The 20,812-nt window shown below is 49.7% G+C and overlaps 1 protein-coding gene across 2 annotated transcripts in view; it reads left to right on the top strand.

Moving 5' to 3' along the window:
- Positions 1-20,812, top strand: part of DAB2IP (DAB2 interacting protein) — a 154,876-nt gene that overhangs the window by 70,347 nt on the left and 63,717 nt on the right. For both annotated transcript variants that reach the window (XM_026049498.1, XM_026049497.1), the window contains exon 3: positions 5,397-5,515. In XM_026049498.1, coding sequence (XP_025905283.1) covers positions 5,397-5,515 — 119 coding nt within the window. The remainder of the gene's footprint in view (positions 1-5,396; positions 5,516-20,812) is intronic.

The following is a 20,812-nucleotide window of genomic DNA, read 5'->3' as shown; positions in this document are numbered from 1 at the left end:
CAGACCGCGCGGCCACGTGTCCCACAGAGCCGCTGGAGCTGAGCAGCAGCAGAGGGTCGGCTTGAGCTGCACCCTGCCCCTGTACAACCCTCTGTGCAGAGGCAGGGAGCGAGCGGAAGGAAGGGTGGAGCCTGGATCCATGGCTTATGCACAGACTGTGGGATGCAGGAAGTACAGGATCACTTTTCTTTCTCTACTTCGACAGCAGCTTATTACCCAGCTCCGCGCTGAGGGCAGAGGTGAGCACGTCTCCCGGGGTCCTTGGGGACCTGGGCAGGCTGTGGGTCTGCTCATTGCAGTGTTGCTGCTAGCAGGAGGCAGGTTCAGAGCGGGGCCTCGCAGCACCAACGCGCCACTGGCCCCAGCGTGGGGCCGTTTCGCACGGAGCCTCTGGCTTCGGCCTCCCTCTGCATGCAGCCTTCCCGGGTAATTAGCAAGCGAGTCAAACACAGTTAAGAAATAAATGAATGAGAGTTAAATCTGCCTGATAGAATAGAGAATTTCCTGCTGGGTGACAAAATTTTGGTTTTAACGATAGTAAATCGTTACTGTCGTTACAGTGCTAAACGTTACAGTGCTAATAATCAGACAAGAAATAATCACCACTAAAAGCCCAAAATAGGATCTGCGTTTGCAGTGTCTGTCTTATTTTGCAGAGATAAACAGCAATGAACTCAAGTTTTGCCTCAGATTCGTGAAGGATATTCTGTTTGGTTCCTGTCTTTGACAAAGTTTCAAAGTGAGTCTTTTGGGAAACATAATTAGCTACTATGCAGTTYATTACTTGCATCACACTCTTCCCAGCCCACCTTGAAGGGGATGCATTAAGACATAATGCAAAGATGCARCGCACGGTGCGAGGTGAGGGACAAGGAAGGAGCGGTAGTTCCCTTGGCTCCGCAGGGCAGCGGGCTGGAGTTTCCAGGTTTTCCTCTTGGAGGACTGACTCCATCTGACCGGTTTGGTAAGGAAAATGTTTGGCCCCATGATGGTGCTCTCCCAGGTGACGTCCTTGCTCGGCTTCATCCAGACAGTGATTTTTTGGTTGCTTTTCTCTTTGGGTAGATAACTGTGGCTTTGATCCTCAGGGCTACTTGCTTTCTACCTGTGTCCCAGCTCCTGCATCATTCAGCCCTGGTGGCTCAATTACCCTTCTCCCACCTCCCTAAGGAACATTCATGTGCTTTGTTCAGATATGGAATGTTGACAGTCTGATKATCAGGGAAGTGTGAACAAATCCTCCGGAGCAGCGTGGTGGCTTTAGCAGAGGAACAAAAGGATCCGTACGGAGGGATCAGCGCTACCTGAGCAGCAATGGCCTYGGGTGGCAGCGGTTCCCCAGACCCTTCTGGTGACACTTCCCTGTTGGAGGTGCCCTAGCGCCCTGCCTGGGACGCGCTCACGGTCAGTGTGTGCCAGCAGTGCGGAGGCCGCCCCGCTTTCCCGTAGCGCCCTCGTGCAGGGGCTGCCTCGCTGGGTCTCCTCCTTGGCTGCGGCTGTCAGAGCCCAGCTCTGTGTGGAGCAGTGAGGTTTGACCTTTCCTTGCCATCCATCATTGGACACATGATGTTTTTGCAGYTGTTTTTCCATTCGGTTGGTTTTCATCCCAATTCCAAGACCCTGGATCTCACAGGGACTTGCCATATCTCTGTAGGAGAATGTTTTAAGGCCCCATCAATCACAGCAAGTTAGTGGCTCATGCATGGATGTTCCTTGCTCTCTTTTTTGAACATTAGACTTCCTTCCTTCCTTCACATCACCAGAATGGGAGTTGCTCATTTGACAGGCTTGCAAGAACATAACATCTTACGGTAACTCAGCAAGTCTGGCAGTGTCTGCAACTTCATCATGGCAGACCCCCTTCTGCAAACAGGCTGCCCGAGTTGAGAATGGATCCAGCGCAAGGGCAGGACGTACCAGAACCGCGCGCTCCGGGTGAGCRGATCGATGGCAGATTCTGTCTGTTCGTTAAGCTCAGCAGGGGAGCCCTTTATCACAGCTGACAGCAGCAGAATTGGGTGCTAGGAAAACAACTTTTAACTTACAAGTTCAAATCAAAAGAGCCAACAACAATGGTTTATGTATGAATTGTTTGAAAGGACACATATACTTACAGGCACCTGCCTCTATACACTGAAAAAGTACCAGAAGGTCCGTGTAGACTTGCACTTCCCTCCCTCACCGGTACTGGCAGCAGGAGCCYGCTCCGTGCGTTGCCAGCACGCTGCCTGTCCTGCTAGTTCGCTGTGCAGGGCACTGCAAATACAGGGAGCAGCCAGGGCTCTTTCACACAAAACTGCTTCTGAAACATCCAGCTTGATTTATTGATATATATACTTTTTTTTATTTCACATATATCATGTTTCCATGGTGCTGACTTTTTACGTTTCATTTTTTAATGAGGGTTCACTGCGAATGAACATTAACGGTGTGGGAGTCAGTTCCAGATACATGAGACCTGCATCATTACCCTTAATGAGACAGGAGCCCAAGAGGCAGACTCAAGCTCTTGCTGTCTTTAATCCTCTGCTCTGTTTTGCACCCTGCCCTTTTCTCTCCACTTTCCAGTTTCCTGATCAGTGGCCCAAGGAGCATGGAAGGACACAGTTTCTGCTTCTTAAAGACATGCTGTTCTGAGGGACTGACACATAAACTGTACGCACATTCAGTCTTCAAATTCACTCAGGGTCCAGAGTCACTGGAAATGCCAAGACATAGGAAAAATTAAAAAGAGAATCTGAACTTCCTGCAAAGCTCATTGCATCATATTGTAGGCCTGCCAAAAAAAAAAAAAAAAAAAAAAAAAAAAAGCAGCCTAAATCCCAGCAGATATAATTGTCCTGTTCTGCAGTGTGCCTGTCCCGTTTTAGCGTACATAGCTGTGGCTGTGGTAAGGCCGTTGCTCAAAAGGATTTGTTTTGTTTTCTGTCTTTTTCTCTATGTTGTCTTGTACCCTCAGCCCACTTTTCTGATTAGAGCAGTTGTATTCTGGGGTCAGGGCTGTTTACAGAAATAAGACAAGAGAAGCAGGGCCCTTGCCCGTGGCAGGGCTGGATGGGGAGCTGCGCCGGGATGCACTGGGCAGGCGCCCACGTGGCTCTGCGCATGGGACCACAGTGGCTGCCCCTTCCTCGGTGACCTAAAATACCTCTTCTTGCTCAAAGGGTATTTCAGTGGTTCAGCAAAGGACAGAGCGCTCTCTGTAAGCTCACAAACATACATAGAACGTATAATATGAAGGGCAACATTTAATTACTAGAACTCCTAAGAATGCAGCAAGGCTAGAGGAATAGCAGTGTTTGTGTTTGTAGGGTAGGATTAGCCTCGTTCCTCTAGAGATCAGAATCAAACCTTCTTTAAGGTCATACATGAAGAGATGGATGATGTGCTTGTGATCTCACCAGGAAAGCATGGCAGTCACACCCCAGCTGACTTCCCTGCCTTGCCTTGCTGAGGCTGCCTCTCCTCTCTCTTTCTGAGTTACCCATGTACAAATCCAASCTGGAAGTATTGCACAAAGCAGAGTTTTGGGGCTCTCACATGCACTGTGGAAGTATAAAGTATTGCCATAGCATCGTAGAATGTTRTAAGTTACCAGCATTCAGGTCTCTGGTGTTTCATTCTTCCAGTGCAATCTGTAAGTGGCACAGTGTGATCTCCTTGTGTGGCAATGAGTGTGACAGCAAGGGGAAGCAGAAGGGYAGTGATGTCCTAGTGCACCTCCGAATGCTGGTCTCCAAATCTGCATGAATCACCTAACRATCGTCAAGAGGTGAAAAAGAATATAGGGAAAGAAAGCTGTAATTATTTGTTATGGGAAAGAAGTGTTTCTCCCCTTTTCAACTCCCTGTGGAGAGTTGAAAGCTGTTACTAGTTTCCAAAACCTGCCTGGGTAACGTCGTGCCATTACCAGGCGTTCCCCGTGCAGGACGGCAGAGCATGAAACCCCGTGGCCGGCTCTGGTGTGTCCTACTTCAGTCATGCAGAGAGCACCCAAAGAAATATTCACTTCCYGTGAATGCATGCTGCACACCTCCTTTATTTGTAAAGTGGCACTTAATAAATGTGAAACACCTTTGGTTATCTACATATTTCAAATTCCTGATGAGCTTACAAACAGGAGAGTCACTTCCGTAACAGGAGCTGCGCACGCTGCCCCGGAACACAGGCAGCGTGAGCCACGAGCATCCCAGGTGGGAGGGCAGTTACACAGCACGCACAAATGACAGCCTAGGTGTAAGTTACACTATGATCATCTTTCAGCAAGGCATGTAATGGCTATCAGTGTATGAAAGGAAGCTGCCGAAGGGTGTATGACCCATATGTGTTTCTTCAGATTAACTGGAGGATCTACTTAAGCTCACTCGTGAGACGCAGAGGGATGCTGAGGCTCCATGTGGGATGCAGACCCAGCACTGCGTGGAAGGATCCTTGTTCACCCACATTTCTTTCTTTCTTTCTGCATGTCAAAATTGTCCTTGATCCGGGGCATACCTGGAGCTCCTGTGCTGGGGCTGGGACAGGATGGTGGCATGTGCTAGATCTTGGGTCAGGCAGGGATTGCCAAGCTGTTTGTATGTGCCTGATTTACTGCTTTGGTAGGAGAGCAGAGGAGAGGGCGCTTGCCCAGGCTTCACTGCAAACCCTGGCTTCTCTTTAATGTGCTACCCCACTTCTCTAGCTACCACGCTTGATTCATTAAGGCTATTCTTCCATGCTGTAAATGTTGGACACCACAATAGTATTATTCTTTTATTGCCATGTTTAGCCTAGAGATTAAATGTAATGTTCAGMTTATGTAGAACATTAACTCTTAACAACAAGCAAATAGCACATTAGGAGCTTTGCTATTGAAAACATTTAGTGTGAGCCTTGCTCCAGAGCCCTGCAGGAGCCGTGGCTTACATTGCACGAGGGAAGGAGAAGTGGAGCAGGGCACACGGTGTGTGCAGCACCCAGSGCTCCTGCTTGCAACGGGATAATTTTGGTGTGAATTCAAGACACCTGAGTCCCATTCTGCCAGCCAGGGTGAAACCCAGGGGGCTGGCCAGGTATTTAAGTCACTGCCTGTGTCCCAGAACACTTGCACCTGTGAGAGGCCCCCATTCCGGCAGCACTGCTGCTCGCGGCAGTCGCGCCGCTCGCCGGCAGTCGTGCCGCGTCCTCTCTCCCAGACAGGATTTTTATGTGCGCTGCTGGTTGCCAGGGCAACAGAGGCTTTGGGGAGGCTCGCGCCGCCGCAGCGCCCTGGCCCGGGTGAGCGCTGGGCGCAGCCGCCGCGCGGAGCCGAGACGCCGCTGCACAGCGCTCGCCCGGCCGCRCCGGAGCAGCCCCGTGGCTCACTCTGCCTCTCTCCTGTTTTTGGTGTAATTTAGTGTTCTTGTCTCACCCCACAGGGGTTCCTCAGCCGGCGGCTTAAAGGCTCCATCAAAAGGACAAAGAGCCAACCGAAGCTCGATCGGAACAGCAGCTTCCGGCACGTTTTACCTGGCTTCAGGAGCGTGGACAATGAAAGGTAAGGGACCTTCCTGCGCCTGGAGGGTGGCGGGTGTGAGAGAGCAAACATGTTCATTTTTCCAGGGCGTGCTAATGTCTTGCTTAGCTTATTTCATGATATTGCTTGCTTAGCATAGACTTGCTTAACTGCAATGGAGATGATTTTAATTTGTTGRTGAGTGTACAGTGCAAGTCCTCCCTTTTTAGGATAAATAACATGTATGGAGAAGCCTGTCTATTCTTCTTTTTGAATTTTTTTTTCCACGATAGATTCTGACGTGCCGCTGCACCTCACGTAGCACGTAGATGCAGCAGCCAGCGGTGACTGATGTGCGCGAGGGAGGGAGGGAGGCAGAGGCTGCTCGCTCGCTGAACTACTCTGAGCACTGCTGGGTTGCGCGTTGTATGAACAATAACCCAGAACAATAACAACCATAATCTGCCTAAATCCCTTCCCCACCCTTTTCCCTCCCCGCATGCCTTCCATAGCCAGTGACTCCTGTCATCGCACCGAGATGGATTCTCGGCACGTGGCCGAAGCTGCTTTTTCCGACTGAGCCRTGACAGGATCTTTCCATGCAGAGGGGACGCGTTGCAGGGAGGACGCAGGGATGCGTGTGCCTTTGGATGGTCATTCCTGGAGCAGATTGCAGCAAAATGAAGGGGAAATGAGACTTTGATTAAGTTCTTAGACTAAGCTAAAAAAAAGTTTGAGATTAAAATGGTGCTTTATTAGGTTTGAATGTACTTAGGTATATGTAGATTTATGTGAATGTATGCATGAGACAGAGGGGCATCTCTAGGTAAGTTTGTGTGTAAATTCACCTGCAGGTCAGGGTAGGGTAAGAGAGACACTTGTAACCACAGAGATGAACAAGTGCTTGCTTCCAGAAGGGAGATCCATCAGCCTTACGTGACTCTCTTTAGGGAATGACATGGAAGTGCCAAGAAAAGTATGTCTGAAAAATAGCAGAGACTAAACTGCAACGAGGCCGTGCACTGAGAGAAACATCTAGCAGCTGTAGCTTAAAACATCAGGACGGCGCTTTGATCCATTGATTACACGGTTCACTTTAAAAGCCAGGCACAACTTTGTGTTTAGCTGGATTTCCTGCTCCGTTGCTGGGGTTACTTTGTGACGCCCTGGAATGACACCTCACCTGCCAGTCTGTGTTCTCCTTCCCTGTCCTTCGGCAGCCTCCTAGGCTCATTTCTGCGTTCTGCAAGTGAAAGGTTGTGCTGCTCGGCACAGAGCGGCATTGCAGAGGTTCCTGTATGGGAAGGTGGAGCTGACTGGATTCTTGTACTGCCATTTTTGTGAGTGCTCGAAGTAGGGCACCGTGTTCCGTGCGAAGAGGAGCCAGCGTAGCTGCATGCCAGGAACGTCACCTGGGTGTTGCTCCCTCCCCTGGAGGAAGAGCCGCTCTGTCRGGTAGCATTTTCCCCCTGTCTAGCTGAGTTCTGCTCGAACTGGCAGTGCCGGTCATGGAAACGAACTGCCTGGCTACCCTGCAACCAAAGTCATCTTTCTAAGCTAAGCCTTGTAATTTCCCTGTTCTCTCAGGGCAGGAGTTTAGGGGCTTGCTGGGCATCAGGGTCCTTTCATTTAGAGCCATGTTTACCACAGCTTCTCTTTTAGGAGATTTGGGGAATGGTGGTGGTAGCATTTCAGTTTAGAGCTTAACAAGTAAGCTGGGGAAGAGGTAGCATTTAGCAGCCTTGAGTAAAACCCAAGGATTTACTTACATGAGCATTTAGAAACTGAAAAAGAAAGGCTTTCGGTAGGCAGCAACCGCTCATTAACTTCAAGAATGAAACACAGATGATGCCATGGTCTGTAGGAGACTGTGTTACTCTAGATGGTTTTTGAATGCAAGGTTTTAGTCCCCTTGCTAATGTTGTCAGGTCTATAACATAACACAGGTGATCCACCTGCAGGAGGTGTGGCCCTTAGGTGCTTGCACAGAGGTTCAAGAAAGCAGCAGCGGGGCCTCAGGCTACGGCAGATCACTTATCCTCCCGGCTGCTGAAAAGAGCCAAATGCTGCGTCCTGGGTGTGAGGGAACTTGGGGCATTCGGAGCGCTCTCGTGCACTTCCTGCTCTGCTGCCTTGTCTTGCGTGAAATCCAAGAACTGCTTGCAGGGGGCATCCTGTATCTGAGTACTTGGTCTTACATATTTGGTTCTTGACCCTATCTTGTATTCAGGCTGGTTCTCTGCAAAGTGTTTGTGGTCTGGTGTAAGAAACTGTTTTAGTAGTTTACTCTTTTGGGCCTGTGAAAATTTTGTGTAGTAAATGCTATAGCAAAAAGTAGTGCAATGAATGCAATTAAAACACATGAGTTTGAAATACTGGGCAATAGTAGATGATGTGATTCTGTTACTTGACTTCTGTGTATCTAAATTGATGTTCTCTTTATATTGTTGTATAAGTTTATGAAATGCATGCCTGTATGTACAGGCAAATACCTGGCAGGGCCTAGCACGTATGTAGAGCAGAAAGGAGAATGTAAACAAATCTATGGGGTTTATCCTGTTTTTAATTGATACAGACACTTAAATACATTATGAAAACTTAAAATGGCAAACGTTTACCTCGTGTAGTGCGAAACTTGTACAATGTGAACTCTATAACAAAGCAAAACAAGGAGCCCTCATTAAACACTGAGCATGCCCCAGAATGTGTCCCTGGCATCAAGTCCCAATCGCCCTGATAACTCCCCAGCAGCAGGGCCTGGTTTTGCTGCCCACACCACCGCACAGGGCAGGGCCAGGGCTCCATGGAGGGGTGTCTGTGCTGGGCTCGCGCACCCCGCGGCTCCCAGGGTCTCCCTGCTGCTCGGCGCCTGCCTGGAGCGGCTGCGGGAACGTGCGAGTTGGCTTCCCTTCAAATCTTGGCCAAGGTTTCCTCCTCTGCAAGGAGTGTCTGGGGAAGGGCTCGAAGGGCTGCGCTGGAGACGCACGTGCTGGTCACAGTCGAGCAGAGCACATGCTCATGGAAAAGATATCACTTCTYGTGTGGTTGGATTTGATATTGATTGAGAAGAGACCTTTCCTTTGGAAAAGGTGAATGAAGGGGGTGTAGTAAGTTCAGTCAATTGCTGTGGGGCTCCCTTTGGTGAACAAGGGCAAATTTTGCCATYCTTGTGCTTTCTGAGAATTGCTGTAGAAGCCTCATTATAGTAATAAAGTACAGTGGTTGGTCGTGAATATGAGAAGCAGAATCAGAGCAAGTATAAGGACTGTTCAGTGCGGGGAGTGCGTTAGAGCGTTACTCCGGTACAGTCAGTCGGATGCTGGTGACGGGGGCAGTTCGTGCTCGGGTGCMGCCTGCGCCGGGGTGGGCAGAGCCGCGGGCAGCGGCGCCCTGGGAGGCTCGGGTGCGTCCGCAAGCAGTGCCGGCCGTGCCGCGCGCTCGTGGCACAGGGAGGGAGGGCGCCGAGGCCGCCGGGCCCCCGCTCGCCCTGGTGCGGCCTACACTAACCCCCGCACGGGAGGCAGGCTGGAAATCAGGGGGCGCTTCCCGCTTCTCCGGGCCCGTCGTGGGGTCTAGGCTACTTCTCTGGGTAAATCCGCATTATGTTCATATGCAATCAGGCTTGTGTGTGTGCATGTGGCTCTGCTTTGTGTCTGCAGGCACCTGAGGTAAAAGCGTATTTAACATTTCCTAGGAAATACATAAGCACTTAAGGTACATATTCAAAGCAACTTCCTAATTTAATAGGGAAATCATGTCTAATGTACCTGAGTAAAAGGTGATATTAATTCCTGGAAGTTTTTCTAGCCATTGTAAAATGTCGGGGGAGGGYATAAGAATTTGGAATTACTTTAATAGTCTCCTCCTCCAAGCCGCTCAGCTTCCCACTCTCCTAACAGTCCAAACAAAACAGCACGGGGCCCCTTGGGGAAACAGCTATTGCTTTGACTCGACTCGCAGGCACGTAGCAAAATTATAAAATCCTTCCTGCTTCGGCATACGCAGCACTTTGGGGATAATTGGCTTCATGCATCTTACAATTAGCTTGCAAAAATATGGTTTGTGTTCCTGACCTTTTCTGTGTAAGCAAGGCCATTGTCTGCCTGTCCTGCTTAATTACAAAATATGGTGCTGTGTGAGGGTGCAGATGACACCGTTGTGTCGTTGGCTCTAATTTGACGAGACATGGTAATGGGGAGCTTTCATACTGAGGGCACTGAATTAGTGTAGCATGAAGGCGCATTTCTCTAAACCTACTATATATGGAGAAGTTAATTTTATGCTCTTTTCGACGTTTGCAATCAAAGCATTGGATCGCAGCTGCAGAAGGGCAGCACTTGAAGAATGTCTGCTAACTGCACGTCATCGTGAGGCCTTGCTTCTGCCGGGGAAGATCAGGGTGATTAATAAATAGAAGGATTATTTTATTTTATTGTTCTTGCAGCCCAAACAGATATTTCTGGCCCTTTATTAGGTGATTCCATGGCAGGGAAGAGGTGGGACTGGCATCTCGGTTACAAGAAGACAGCCCTACTCGTACCCTGTGAGCAAGAGTGACAGCTGAGTTTCCTTGTGGCTGATGGTGTCGTGACAGTCTTCAGAGCAGAGAAATATTGCTACTCCACTGCATTAACATCATGCTTCCAAACACCCCATTTATTCTGGCTTTGCCCTAGTGAGACTTCCACGTGCGTGAATTTTGGTGCAATTACATTAGTGTTGCTCTTCAGTAAGCTCTAAGAAAAACAGAGCAAGAAAATGACAGCGCTGTGGCTCTTGTGCCACTCTCCTGCCTATTTTATGTTTAGATATAGAGAACTCAGATGCTTGTATTCCTGGCACAAAAGAAAGGCTCTTGCTCCTGGTTGCTTGTTAATGTGGAGGAGCAGCCGGGCGCTCCCTGCCCGGCTCCCGCTGCAGTGGCCCTGGCCGGCCCACGTCGAGTTTCCCTTTCAGGAGGGAGGGCATTGAGCCAACCCCCGTGCTGCCCAGCCACCGGCCAGGGCAGCCAAGGGAGGACTTCTCCTTCGAGCAGCAATGGGCAGGTGCCTTTGTTTGGATCCGGCCCCAAACAGYGTGGAGCTCCTGCCGTGCGCGGCCGCAGGGGTGTCCGCGTGGCGCCCACCTCGCCCGTCCCCTTTGAAAGGAGACTCCCCTTCTGGCCTGGCGGGTCAGGCTGCTCTGCCCCGCATGTTGGCAGTGCCTGTTAGCAAGCGCTGTTTTCCTTTGCAGGGAATGGGAATGCTGAGGGACGAGTTTTTGGCTTGGCTCTGTATCGAACCCTTGCAAACCTGACTGGAAGGTTTGTGCGAGGGGCGAGGACGGAGCTGCGAGGGGAAAGGCGGCGAGCGGCGGGTTCGCGAGCCCCGCGCGCCGCAGGTCGGACACGGCCCTCGTTACCGTCGTCCTGCGGCCGGGCTGCCTGTGCGCAGCGCCGCGTGCTCGTCCGGGCTCACTTGTAATTGGATTTTTTTCCTCCTCTATTTCTGAGCGCCTSGCTGCCATTCTGTTCAGCAAAATTCAGGTTGGGTGTGATGAAAAGAAACAAAAATTGCATTTAGTTGAAATAAATCAGTGCTTTTTAGCTGAAATTAAAATAAAATTTGTTTAAAAAATTACTTAATTGATTTGAATCGAAGCCAGAAATATAAATTGCAGTGAATTTGGCTTTAATCCACATGGATTATGTATGTAATTATGTGAGAAAGGGATGTGGTGCACGTGGTACMCGACAGAGTGTGCAGGAGGAGGGTGACATTCATTCTCGGTGACGTAAATGTAGCAGCAGCTAGAAAGCCACAGGCCTTGGGTTGGGCTGGCCCATTGGTTTGGGTCATCCGTGTCCCCAGCCTGGTGGGTCCCCAGCCTGCTGCCCCGTTGGCCGCAGTCGCTGCGTGGTCCCCATGGGAGCCCCCAGCAGGGCCCTCCTGTAGCCCTCGCCCAGTGATTAACGGAACTCTTGTTTGCACCTGGAATAATTAACGCTTTGCTGGCTGTGCCGTGTGGGGAGCTCTGTTTCATTATGGATATGTCTGCATGATTTGGATCTAGGTTTCTGCTGAGAGGTAGAGGTATACCTCAGGTATAACCTGAGGTAAAACCTGAGGTATATCCTGTGACCAAAAGGAGAACCAAATTGAATTCAGCAGTGACCGTCACTTAGGCTGGGCTATTTCACCTAGCCAAGTTGCATCCTATTTGGAAAACACTACCCAGCCAGATCCTAGCTGTGCACGTGGGCCGCTCTGCTGCTGCGGGGACCTCTGCTTGATTCCTGTGTCCTGGTGTCTGCCTCRTAGGAGCCTCGTGACAGACCCGCTCTGTGGGTCTGGGCACGTTGCTCCCTGGGCAGGTGAGTTTTGCGTGACCCAGGGCAGGGTAGTATCCAAGGGCTGCTGCTGCGGCTGCCGCTTCCCTGCGCTGCTGTGGTTCCTCAGCACTGAGTGCAGCAAAATYGGCTGGATTTGTTCTGCCTCCGAGCAAAGCGCGGGCCGGGGATCTGCTCAGCGCTGCAACGAGAAATTGCATAATTACAACTTGCCAGCGCGTGCAAACAAAACGGGAATTAGTGCGTGGGGGGGGTTAGGGAAGGCTGCTCAGTGCAGCGCTTATTGCTCACGTTCTGTGCTAACGGGGATTCCTGAGACTGAACTGAGGATATTTGAAAGTAAAATATGCACCCGACTCCACRTTTTCTGAGGGAGATGGGAATGCTGTTTCCATTTTACCCAAGGACTTTGGACTTTGCTGCAATGCACRTTGTGCCTTCCTGTCCCTGCCGCCTTGCTCGCAAGGGAGTGAGCGTTTTTCCACAATAGCAACCGGCAATTACGGCTCTGATTTTACAAAACATGAAAATAAACCTGGCTGCTTCCAAATGGCCTCCCACTCGGCAGCCGGGCAGCCTCTCATCCTGAGCGTAATTCCCTGTGACATGTGTCAGGCTCTGTTTTGTTCAGGTGGGTGGTATGATAGGGAACAACAAAGCGAGCTCGCGGTGCAGACGCGCTGCCCGGCGCCGAGGCGCTTAGCGGCACGGCCGCGCCGCCCCAACGCCTCCTGCACGCGCAATGGGCCCCGCGTGAGGTTGTCCCCATCCCCAGGAGACGCAGCTGCCACCGGCTCCTTCCTGGCACGGCGCCCGCTGCCCAGACCCTCCTCTGGATGTGCCCAGGCGCTGGGGCTGAGTGTGGCGCTGGTTTTCTAATTGCTGYGATGCCAATAGGTGAGATGCTAGTGGGGAGCAGTGAATGGCAAGTGGAGCAGCCTCGTGTGTCACGAGTGGAGAAGGGGCAAACAGGGCTCCTCGGCCTCGTGGGTTTGTTGTTGCGCGAAGCAGCGCTTCAACTTCACGTGCTCAGCCACAGGAGGTGGCCACCACGCCGGCGGGCAGCCCCYCTTTGCAGGAAACGGCCCAGAGACATTCATACTGAATTCCTCAGAGTTGCCGAGGAGCTGCTGGGGTCGCGCTCGAGGCAGTGACCTGCACCTCGCTGCACCCCAGCCAGCGCTGGGAGCGAAACGCAGCCCCTGCAGCCTCTGGTGCCGCCCTGGCTTTTCGGAAGGGAAGCGCTGTCTGTGCAGTGAAATCTCCCTCACAGCAAAGCTTCTTGAGGCAATAGCAATGTGTATCAGCTACCTCACACCTAGCCAGTAAGTAATCTGTCCTTGTGTAGGTGCAGAATATACAGCATATGCTTGTGTGTTCGAACACATCCTCTTAGCAGAAAAATTGCTGCTTTAATTTTCTGGAGATTAAAATGCCAAATCAACTAATTTTGTTTGAAAAACTCAGCCACATAAAACACATTCTCTATGCAAACTAAGTTGATCTATATTGGGTTATTAATTCTTTATAGCCCATAATTAGCAGCACAGCATAGTTTAGAAGATGGGTCCTCGTTGGGCGCAGTCCCCTCCCTGCACAGCGGCCCCGGAGAGGGGACCTTGCGGAGCGCGGGGAAACCCACCTGCATAGCCCTGGGGAGAGCAGGGAGAGCGCGGGGCAGCTGCAGCGCTTGGTGCTACAGGGGTGGGTATGTATGTACACACACACACACACACATATATATATATATATATATATAAAAATACACACACACACAAATATATATATATATAAATATACACACACACACACACACCCTGTGTGTCTGACGTCTTCTGGCAGGAACGCACCATGCTGAGAACGTCTGACAGGGCTGTGCGAAACCAGGCTGCGTTAACCCCCCTACCAACTGAGACTGCTTAGAGACTTCTCATTTTAAAAAAATCAATTTTTAATAATGCTGCTTTTAGGAGGTTTTTTTACAGTCCTCCTGCAATGTATTTATTTTCTCTTTTCTCTGCTTACACGATAATTGAACATTATTGGTTTTAAATGGCTGATGCTTCTTCGTCTCGGCAATTTCTCAGTGACATACTTCGCTGGGCTCCGCGTGACAGCATTATCAGCAGGAGCTTCTCAAATACCTGTAATGCATGTGAGAGTCTATTAATTAACTCTAAAGGGTGTTAATCTGCATGGATACCCRTGGAGGACACCAGCCTGCCGAGGATGCAGCATCTTCAGGCTGTAATTGAGCGAGAGGCTCCAGGTGGGGACTGCTGAGAGCGTCCGGACCATGGCTTCGGTGCTGCCTGTTCTCCGGGATGCTCAGCTTAATCCTAAACGGTATCCCACTGCCGTAGGGGAAGGTCTTTGGAAATTTAGGAGAGRTTTGTAAGTCCTAGTAGATGCCCTTGTGATTTTTAAGGCAAGCACTTAGTCCCTGTGCCCTCCTGTCTCCACCTGAAATTAATGTTGTKTTGGCCTCATCCTCTGTGAGTATGGGGCTGAAACAGTAGTGGGAGCAAGGTTAGGGCTTTGGATAATAAATACAAGCAATAAACATGTAGATTTGAATGATTACTTGTAGGTAGGATAGCTGGCTTAGTCTGTAAGGGCTAGTTTGGCGTCTGCTTTTTATGGAAATCTTGTGTTTGTTCCTCGAAATGGGAGCTTGACAACTACACTAACTGCGTGCAGGAAACACTATTGGGGAGGYGCTGCAACAGGAGAAAGAGAAACAAAGACTTAAACAAATTAAAAAGGATGGTGATTAAGCAAATGAATTTCATCCTGAAGATAATCAGATGACTACATCTAGAGGGAAAATAATCACAATTCTCAGAAAACGGTAATTAAAAAAATGCTTATTTTGGCGAATGGCTCACAAGCTACAAGGGAGCAAAGCAGCTCACAAGTAGCTCACAAGTACAAGGGAGCTCCTGAGACTGAGTCTAAGGAGCCCTCGGTGGCCTGGKGGGAGCACCGGCCTCCCATTGTGGAATTCAGGGAATATCTCTGTGTAAGTAAGAACCTGGCAGTGCAGAAGGGGCATGGAGCAGGGCGAATCCTTTTATCTAGGTCAGCAGCAAGATAAGGGTGTGAATGTCCTGTGTAGTTAAAGGGCGTCAGCATTGGGGAGGTAAAAGAATTTAGGGTGGATAATTGCCAGGTAAACATGGGATGAAGTGGGAAGGGAAGATATAGGCATCAGGAAATTATCTGAATACTCCAGTAAATCCGTGTGGAACAGGCTCCCAAGAGAAGCAGTGAAAGCGCTTTCATTACAGGCAGAATCCTCGGGATGTGCTGGAGGAGTCAGTCACCTAACAGGTCTCTTCTGATTTCCATCATCCTCCGAGATCACAGTCAGGATCTGCGAGTAAAGAGCTGGGGGGAAGAGGGGCTTGGGCAGCGAGGGGGAAGGCGACGGGCCGTGTTTGCTCCGTGTCCAGACCCCGGCGCCACGCTCGCCCACGCGGGCTCTGGGTGTTGGGGTCTGTCCCTTTGGCTTCTCTTGCACAAGCCTCCGAGGTGGCTCCCACTGGCAGAGCTAGGCAAGGCTGAGCTGCAGGATCTGGATTCGTGATGGTGCCTTGAATGCTGGAAAACTTGAGGCAGGTTTAAGCTTTCTTATGATTTCCCATTGAAGAGGAAGCAGTTGGCTAGAGACAGAACTGGGGGGRAAAAGAGAAAGAACAATTTTTTTAGAGTAAAAATTATGCTGCTGCTCAGGACTTAGTCCATGAATTGCTTACAACATCCAAGCCTCCTTAACAGATCTGCTGGCTTCTGGATGAGCAGATGCACTTACTCTACCCAGTACGGGTAAATATTGAATTTCTAGGAAATGCTCATCTGATCTGATTGTATCATATTGTGGCTTGACATCTGCTCACACATAAAATAATTCATATTGATCTAATTTATGATCTTGGAGCCGCCAATGGGTGGATGGGTTGATGAGAAGGATAGCGTTTGAGTATTAATTTTATCCTCTTATCAGAATGTGCTCAGTGAGGGTGGATGATCTTTCTCAGGAAACAGACTTCTCGCGTTGTCCCTTTGCTTTCCCTCTCCCCATTAAAAGGCTGAGGAGTMTCCTTGGAATAAACTCTGGGGTTCAGCGAGGGAGGCTCCCGAGCAGGAGGCAGCGCCGGGTGCCCTCGCATGCACCAAATGCCGGGCAAATGAAGTAGCTTAAATGCTGCCCTTGTGGCATTATTGATGAATCTGAGCCCTAAATTGCATATTGAGGCATTTCTGTAGGATTAAACCTTCTGCACGTCACAATGATCTTATCTGGAATTTATCTGCACGCAATAAAATGAATAAAAACTGAATTAGAAAACATCAATAGAAGGTACATAAATTAGCATGCATATTTATAATCTGTAATAACTACTGTGTTTTCAATCTCTTTATGAATTTTTTGCCCTCACTCAACCTTTAAATGTTTTGTTYTACATTTACATATCTAGTCTTGCACCCTCTACACTTACAGCTAGTCTAACGGTTTATCTGTTCAAGCGCTTTGCTGTGGACGGTGCTCTCGCTTAACCATTTTTCGTCTGTATTTGCYGCACATTGCTGCTTGCAGCCGCTGGTTATGGCAGTATTTTTGACTTCAGTATGTGCTTCACTTCCCCAGCTAATTACATCCAGTTTCAAGTAGGTGCTCTGGATTAACAAGTGACTTTCATTGGAGAAGTCAAAGTTGGGAGGAATATGGAGCCGCRTGAAACCCGTTGTGACCTTGCATTGTAGCAGCCATTTTTCTTATATTATTTTTTTTTTAGTTTAACTTCTTCAAAGCAAGACCTTAAACCCTTCTCAGATTGAAGCATCTCTATAACACAGTTATTAAAGATTCAGTAGTCCCTTTTAAGTCCATGTTAGGAGATTCAAATTTTTCAATTTACTAAAGTTGCGTGGCTTTTCGAGTGTTATAATGCTCATCTTTGAAGGTCTTCCAGGATTTCCAGCGGCTTCTCACAGAACAAGAGCCAGAACTTGTTGTTTCAACTTAAAATGTCAGGGCAGCAGGAAGTGCCCACAGGCCGGGAATGGCAGGCGGCCGCGGAGGGGCCTCTCCAGCGAGCAGCGTTTCCCTGGGGAGCTGCAAAGTCCTTTCTGATTTGCCTTGACTCTTGATTTCTTATGTATATACTTGAGATTGGGCCCCAAGCGCCGCTCCTTCAGGGCTCGTGGCTCCTTAACATGAAAGCTTCACTTTATAGTCCCACCGGGCTAACCTGCAGTGCACTCTGATGCCGGAGTCAAGGTGGGACTTGGTTAAWTGGCCCTTCCTCTCTTTTGTGCTGGAGCAGGAAAAGCCTAGGGCTCTGGCTGGACCCGTTGCCGTGTCTCACTTAATGGTATTTTTACGGTGTGCTGCAGCAACTGTCAGGAGCTGGATGCTTCTAATCAGTTAGATGCTTCTAGTGCAAATTCACAACAAGCAGAACCAAACACACTAGAATATCCCTAGCCAGCAAATAAGTGCGTCCTGTAAGAAATAACGCTCTTCCCACAAACTGAACTGGGAAAAACTGATGCAAAAGACACTTCTCCCGCTCTTGGTGCCAGTCCAACAAGGTACCTTTCCTAAAGGGAAGAGAGGGCCAGCAGCAGTGCCTCAAACCAACGCAGCTGCACGCGGAGGTGAGGAGAAGGGAGACACTTGGCAAGGAAATAGATTTCAGCTGGAGCCTTCCCAAGGGATCACTGGGAAGAGCAGGGATCGAGGAGGGAGTGTGCATGGGAACAGGATCTCTGGAAGATCTGATGCATTTTAGAATCCTGTCTCGGGCTGCAGTAAACTAAAAACCTAATTGCTTGTTATAAATGAGTGGGAGGAAATAACCTCTTAGCTATTCCATTTGGGACTGTGTATTTTTGAAGGAGTCCAGGAGACCGGAATCCCTGGAGAGGCAGGGAACTGGCTGAAGCCCTGTTTGAGTGATGAAATTGAATCTTCCCTAGGTTAAGAAGTGCTCGGGAAATGGAATCAGCTCGTTCTGTGCTGCGCCTGGCCTGGCGCTCCTGGAAAAAACTATTAACTTGGTGAATGATGATGAGGACAGTTCTCTGCAGCTGACAGCGTGTTTGCCTTGCTTCCATTTTGGGTTTGGTTAATTTGTCCTAGTTAATTCACAGGCAACTGTTGGAGGATAATTTACTGCCTTTAAAAAAAAAAAAAAATTCTCCTGCCGTTTGTTGTTGGCCTCCGGTGGAGGCGGCCGGAGCCCGGAGAATGCGGAGCCGCTCAGGCCGCCCCACCACGTCTGCCGGCCTRTCCAGCGGGAATCGCTTCGTGTGTTGCTTGTAGAAGGACGTTCCCGTTGCCAGTGCTTGGGCCTCAACTGTGACTGAGCCTGAGCTCGCACTCTCCAGGGCTCTGACAAGAGCTAAAACCCAATTAAAGCATGTTAAGAGAAACCTCCCCGGAGCTGACGGTTGAAATAGGCGGCGTGTGGCAGCCGTTGGCGCCGTCGCCTGGTGCAGCACGCGCGTTTCCGCTCTGACCGGAGCCTGGGAASGCGTTCCCAGCCAAGGCGGGGACAGGACGTGTCCTCCCGGCGGCTGCGGGGGCTCCGGCGGCGCTCTGCCCCCACACAGGGACGCGGCACCCGCCGCCTTTGCTGGCGGCTCCCTCTGTCCTGGTGACATTGCCGAGCTGCTGTTCCCTGAGCTTGTCCTGTTYCGCGCTTCCTGTTGTGCCTGTCACTGTCCTGACCTCTCAACATGCTCCAAAAAAACCTATATATATATATATTTTTTTTTTCCAGTGTTGCTGAGTGGTTTCATTTATTATTTACTAATGACTTCTGGAGGACACGCGTGACGGGTCCGGCTGGGAGGGCCGCAGAGAAGCGGRGAGGAGAAGAGCCGGGTTAGCGCTGCGGCCGCGGCGGGAGCGGGCGGCTGTTCTCAACAAACCTGCTCACGCTTTTCCACCCCTGATGGTGCTGAAGGCAGCAGGCTCTTGCCTGTTACTGTTTAGAAAATTGTATTCAGTCTCATGCAATTGCTCTTATTTGTCTTTTCACGTGAATCTCTAGTTTAATCAGTTCAGGAAGGGCTGTAAACTTTAAAGTTTCAAACAGAATTCGAAGCCAGTGCCTTGGCTTTCTGGTATATAGACACGTATAARAGATACATGGAGTCTTTAGAAAAATTCCCTGCCTTTTAAAATTAACTCYGCTCTATATAGAAAGTGTTTTTTCTTCGTGCCTTTTATTTTTGGGATGTGGATGTTTTTAGGTTTTGGATTTAGATCTTTAAGGCTATATGCCAGTGTCGGTTAGGTTGTTTTTATTAGCCTCCTTGTCCAAAGGCTTCTTCCCATCGGATGGTGGGTGCTGGCAATGGCAGCTCCCATTGGGAGGCCGAAGGTGCCACCAGCAGCGTGTGCAGCCGCTTTCGTGTCAAAGCTTCCYTCAAAGCCAAGGTGTCCTTTTCCCACGTGGGGAGTTTGCTGGTGTCTACTCTGTGCTCTGAGGTCAGGGGTTTGATCCTATCGATTCCCATGGCCAAGTGTTCCCTAGCTGAGCTCCCCCCTGTATTACCAGCTGGGAGCGGAGAGCCAAGCTCCCTCGCACTGTGGTTCCTCTCTGGGATCATTGCGGATCCTCTCTGGGGTTTTGTCAGTGCCATTCTGCCAGCGTGTGTGCAGTGCTGGGTAACGTCAGCAGCTGACACAACGTTAGACAGAGCTTAGGGAAAGTCCTGACTTCAAGAAACATCAATACCAATGGCTGGCAGTGCCGCGCTGACACTGCCACTTAACGTTTTGTTTGAATTTGGGGATACCCATCACAATATTTCACTGAGTGGTGTTCCATTTAATTAGTTTGTACTGTTAACTGCAGAAAGTCCTGTCAGGTTTTATCTATTGTTTCCTGCCAAGTGCTTTAAACAATCAGCGCTAAATTATGCAGCTATTTCCTTAAGCAGCCGAGCGGCAGGCTGCTGATAGTCACTCGGTGGCACGAGATGAAAACAGATAAGTTATAAGATAAATAGCAGGTTGAGTAGCTCTTCTGTTATCCATTAGCAGGGGCCTCCTGTGYGAGGAGAGGATTCGTGCCCCGCCTCAACCAGAGGGACAGGAGGGAGCCCTTGGCCTCGGCTCAGGAAAGGGCTTCTCTTCAGGAAGACCTTAACCTGGCGCTCAAGTGTTTTGCTTAGGAGCGGGGAGCTCATTGCAAGGAATTCACATTTACCACTTAAGTATCTCTCTCAAATGAGACTCGCTGCAAGTGACAGAGCTGAAGGGAATGGGCTGCTGGTGTGTGCGGTGGTTCTTGGGATTCTTAAAACATAAGGTCATCGTTTGCATCTTGGCTCCTTCAAGTTAGGCATGCAAATCTCTATTTAGGAACCGAAGTAAGTGGCCTACTTTTCTGGGCTGCTGAATCCATTAAAGTCAATGGAAGTTCTGCAGCTCTGAATAGAAAGTCATRTATTTTGGTAGCTAATTTTAGGTATCCAAATTCAGATAACTTTGATCTAAAAGAAGGTTTTTAAAAACACTGCTGAGCGTTTTGCCATGGTTTTATGACAGCAGACTCCAGGGCACATGGTTAACAGCTGGCACTGAGGAAGCTGAACTGCACTGGATCCTGCAGGAAGAATCCCTGGGGAATGCTGGAGGGCGGGATGTGGTCTGCAGCATGTGAAGCGCAGGAGAAGCTGTCCGCTCGGTCACAGCCTCAGCTGAGGCCGGGCCGAAAGCAGGGAGCCAGACACCAAGGGACAGGTCAGGGCGCTCCGTGAGCCGCTCCATGGAGTCTGTGACTCCAGGAGGGATCAAGAAATCATCGTGTTGGTCAGGGCAGGTACAGTCTGTGTGTTGTCCCTCCCGGTATAGTTGCCAGGTCACAACGGGCTTTCTTACTCGGTCTGAACAGTAATGTTAATGACAGCATGGTCTTGAGGAAAAAGGAAGCAAGAGACTTGTCACATTCCTTAATCTTCAATTTTATAGCAGTAAATTTAAAAATGAG

This window comes from Nothoprocta perdicaria, unplaced genomic scaffold (assembly GCF_003342845.1).
Source record: "Nothoprocta perdicaria isolate Ctin4 unplaced genomic scaffold, notPer1 scaffold_6, whole genome shotgun sequence".
Lineage (NCBI taxonomy): Eukaryota > Metazoa > Chordata > Aves > Tinamiformes > Tinamidae > Nothoprocta > Nothoprocta perdicaria.
This window is presented reverse-complemented; position numbering and strand designations above follow the sequence as displayed.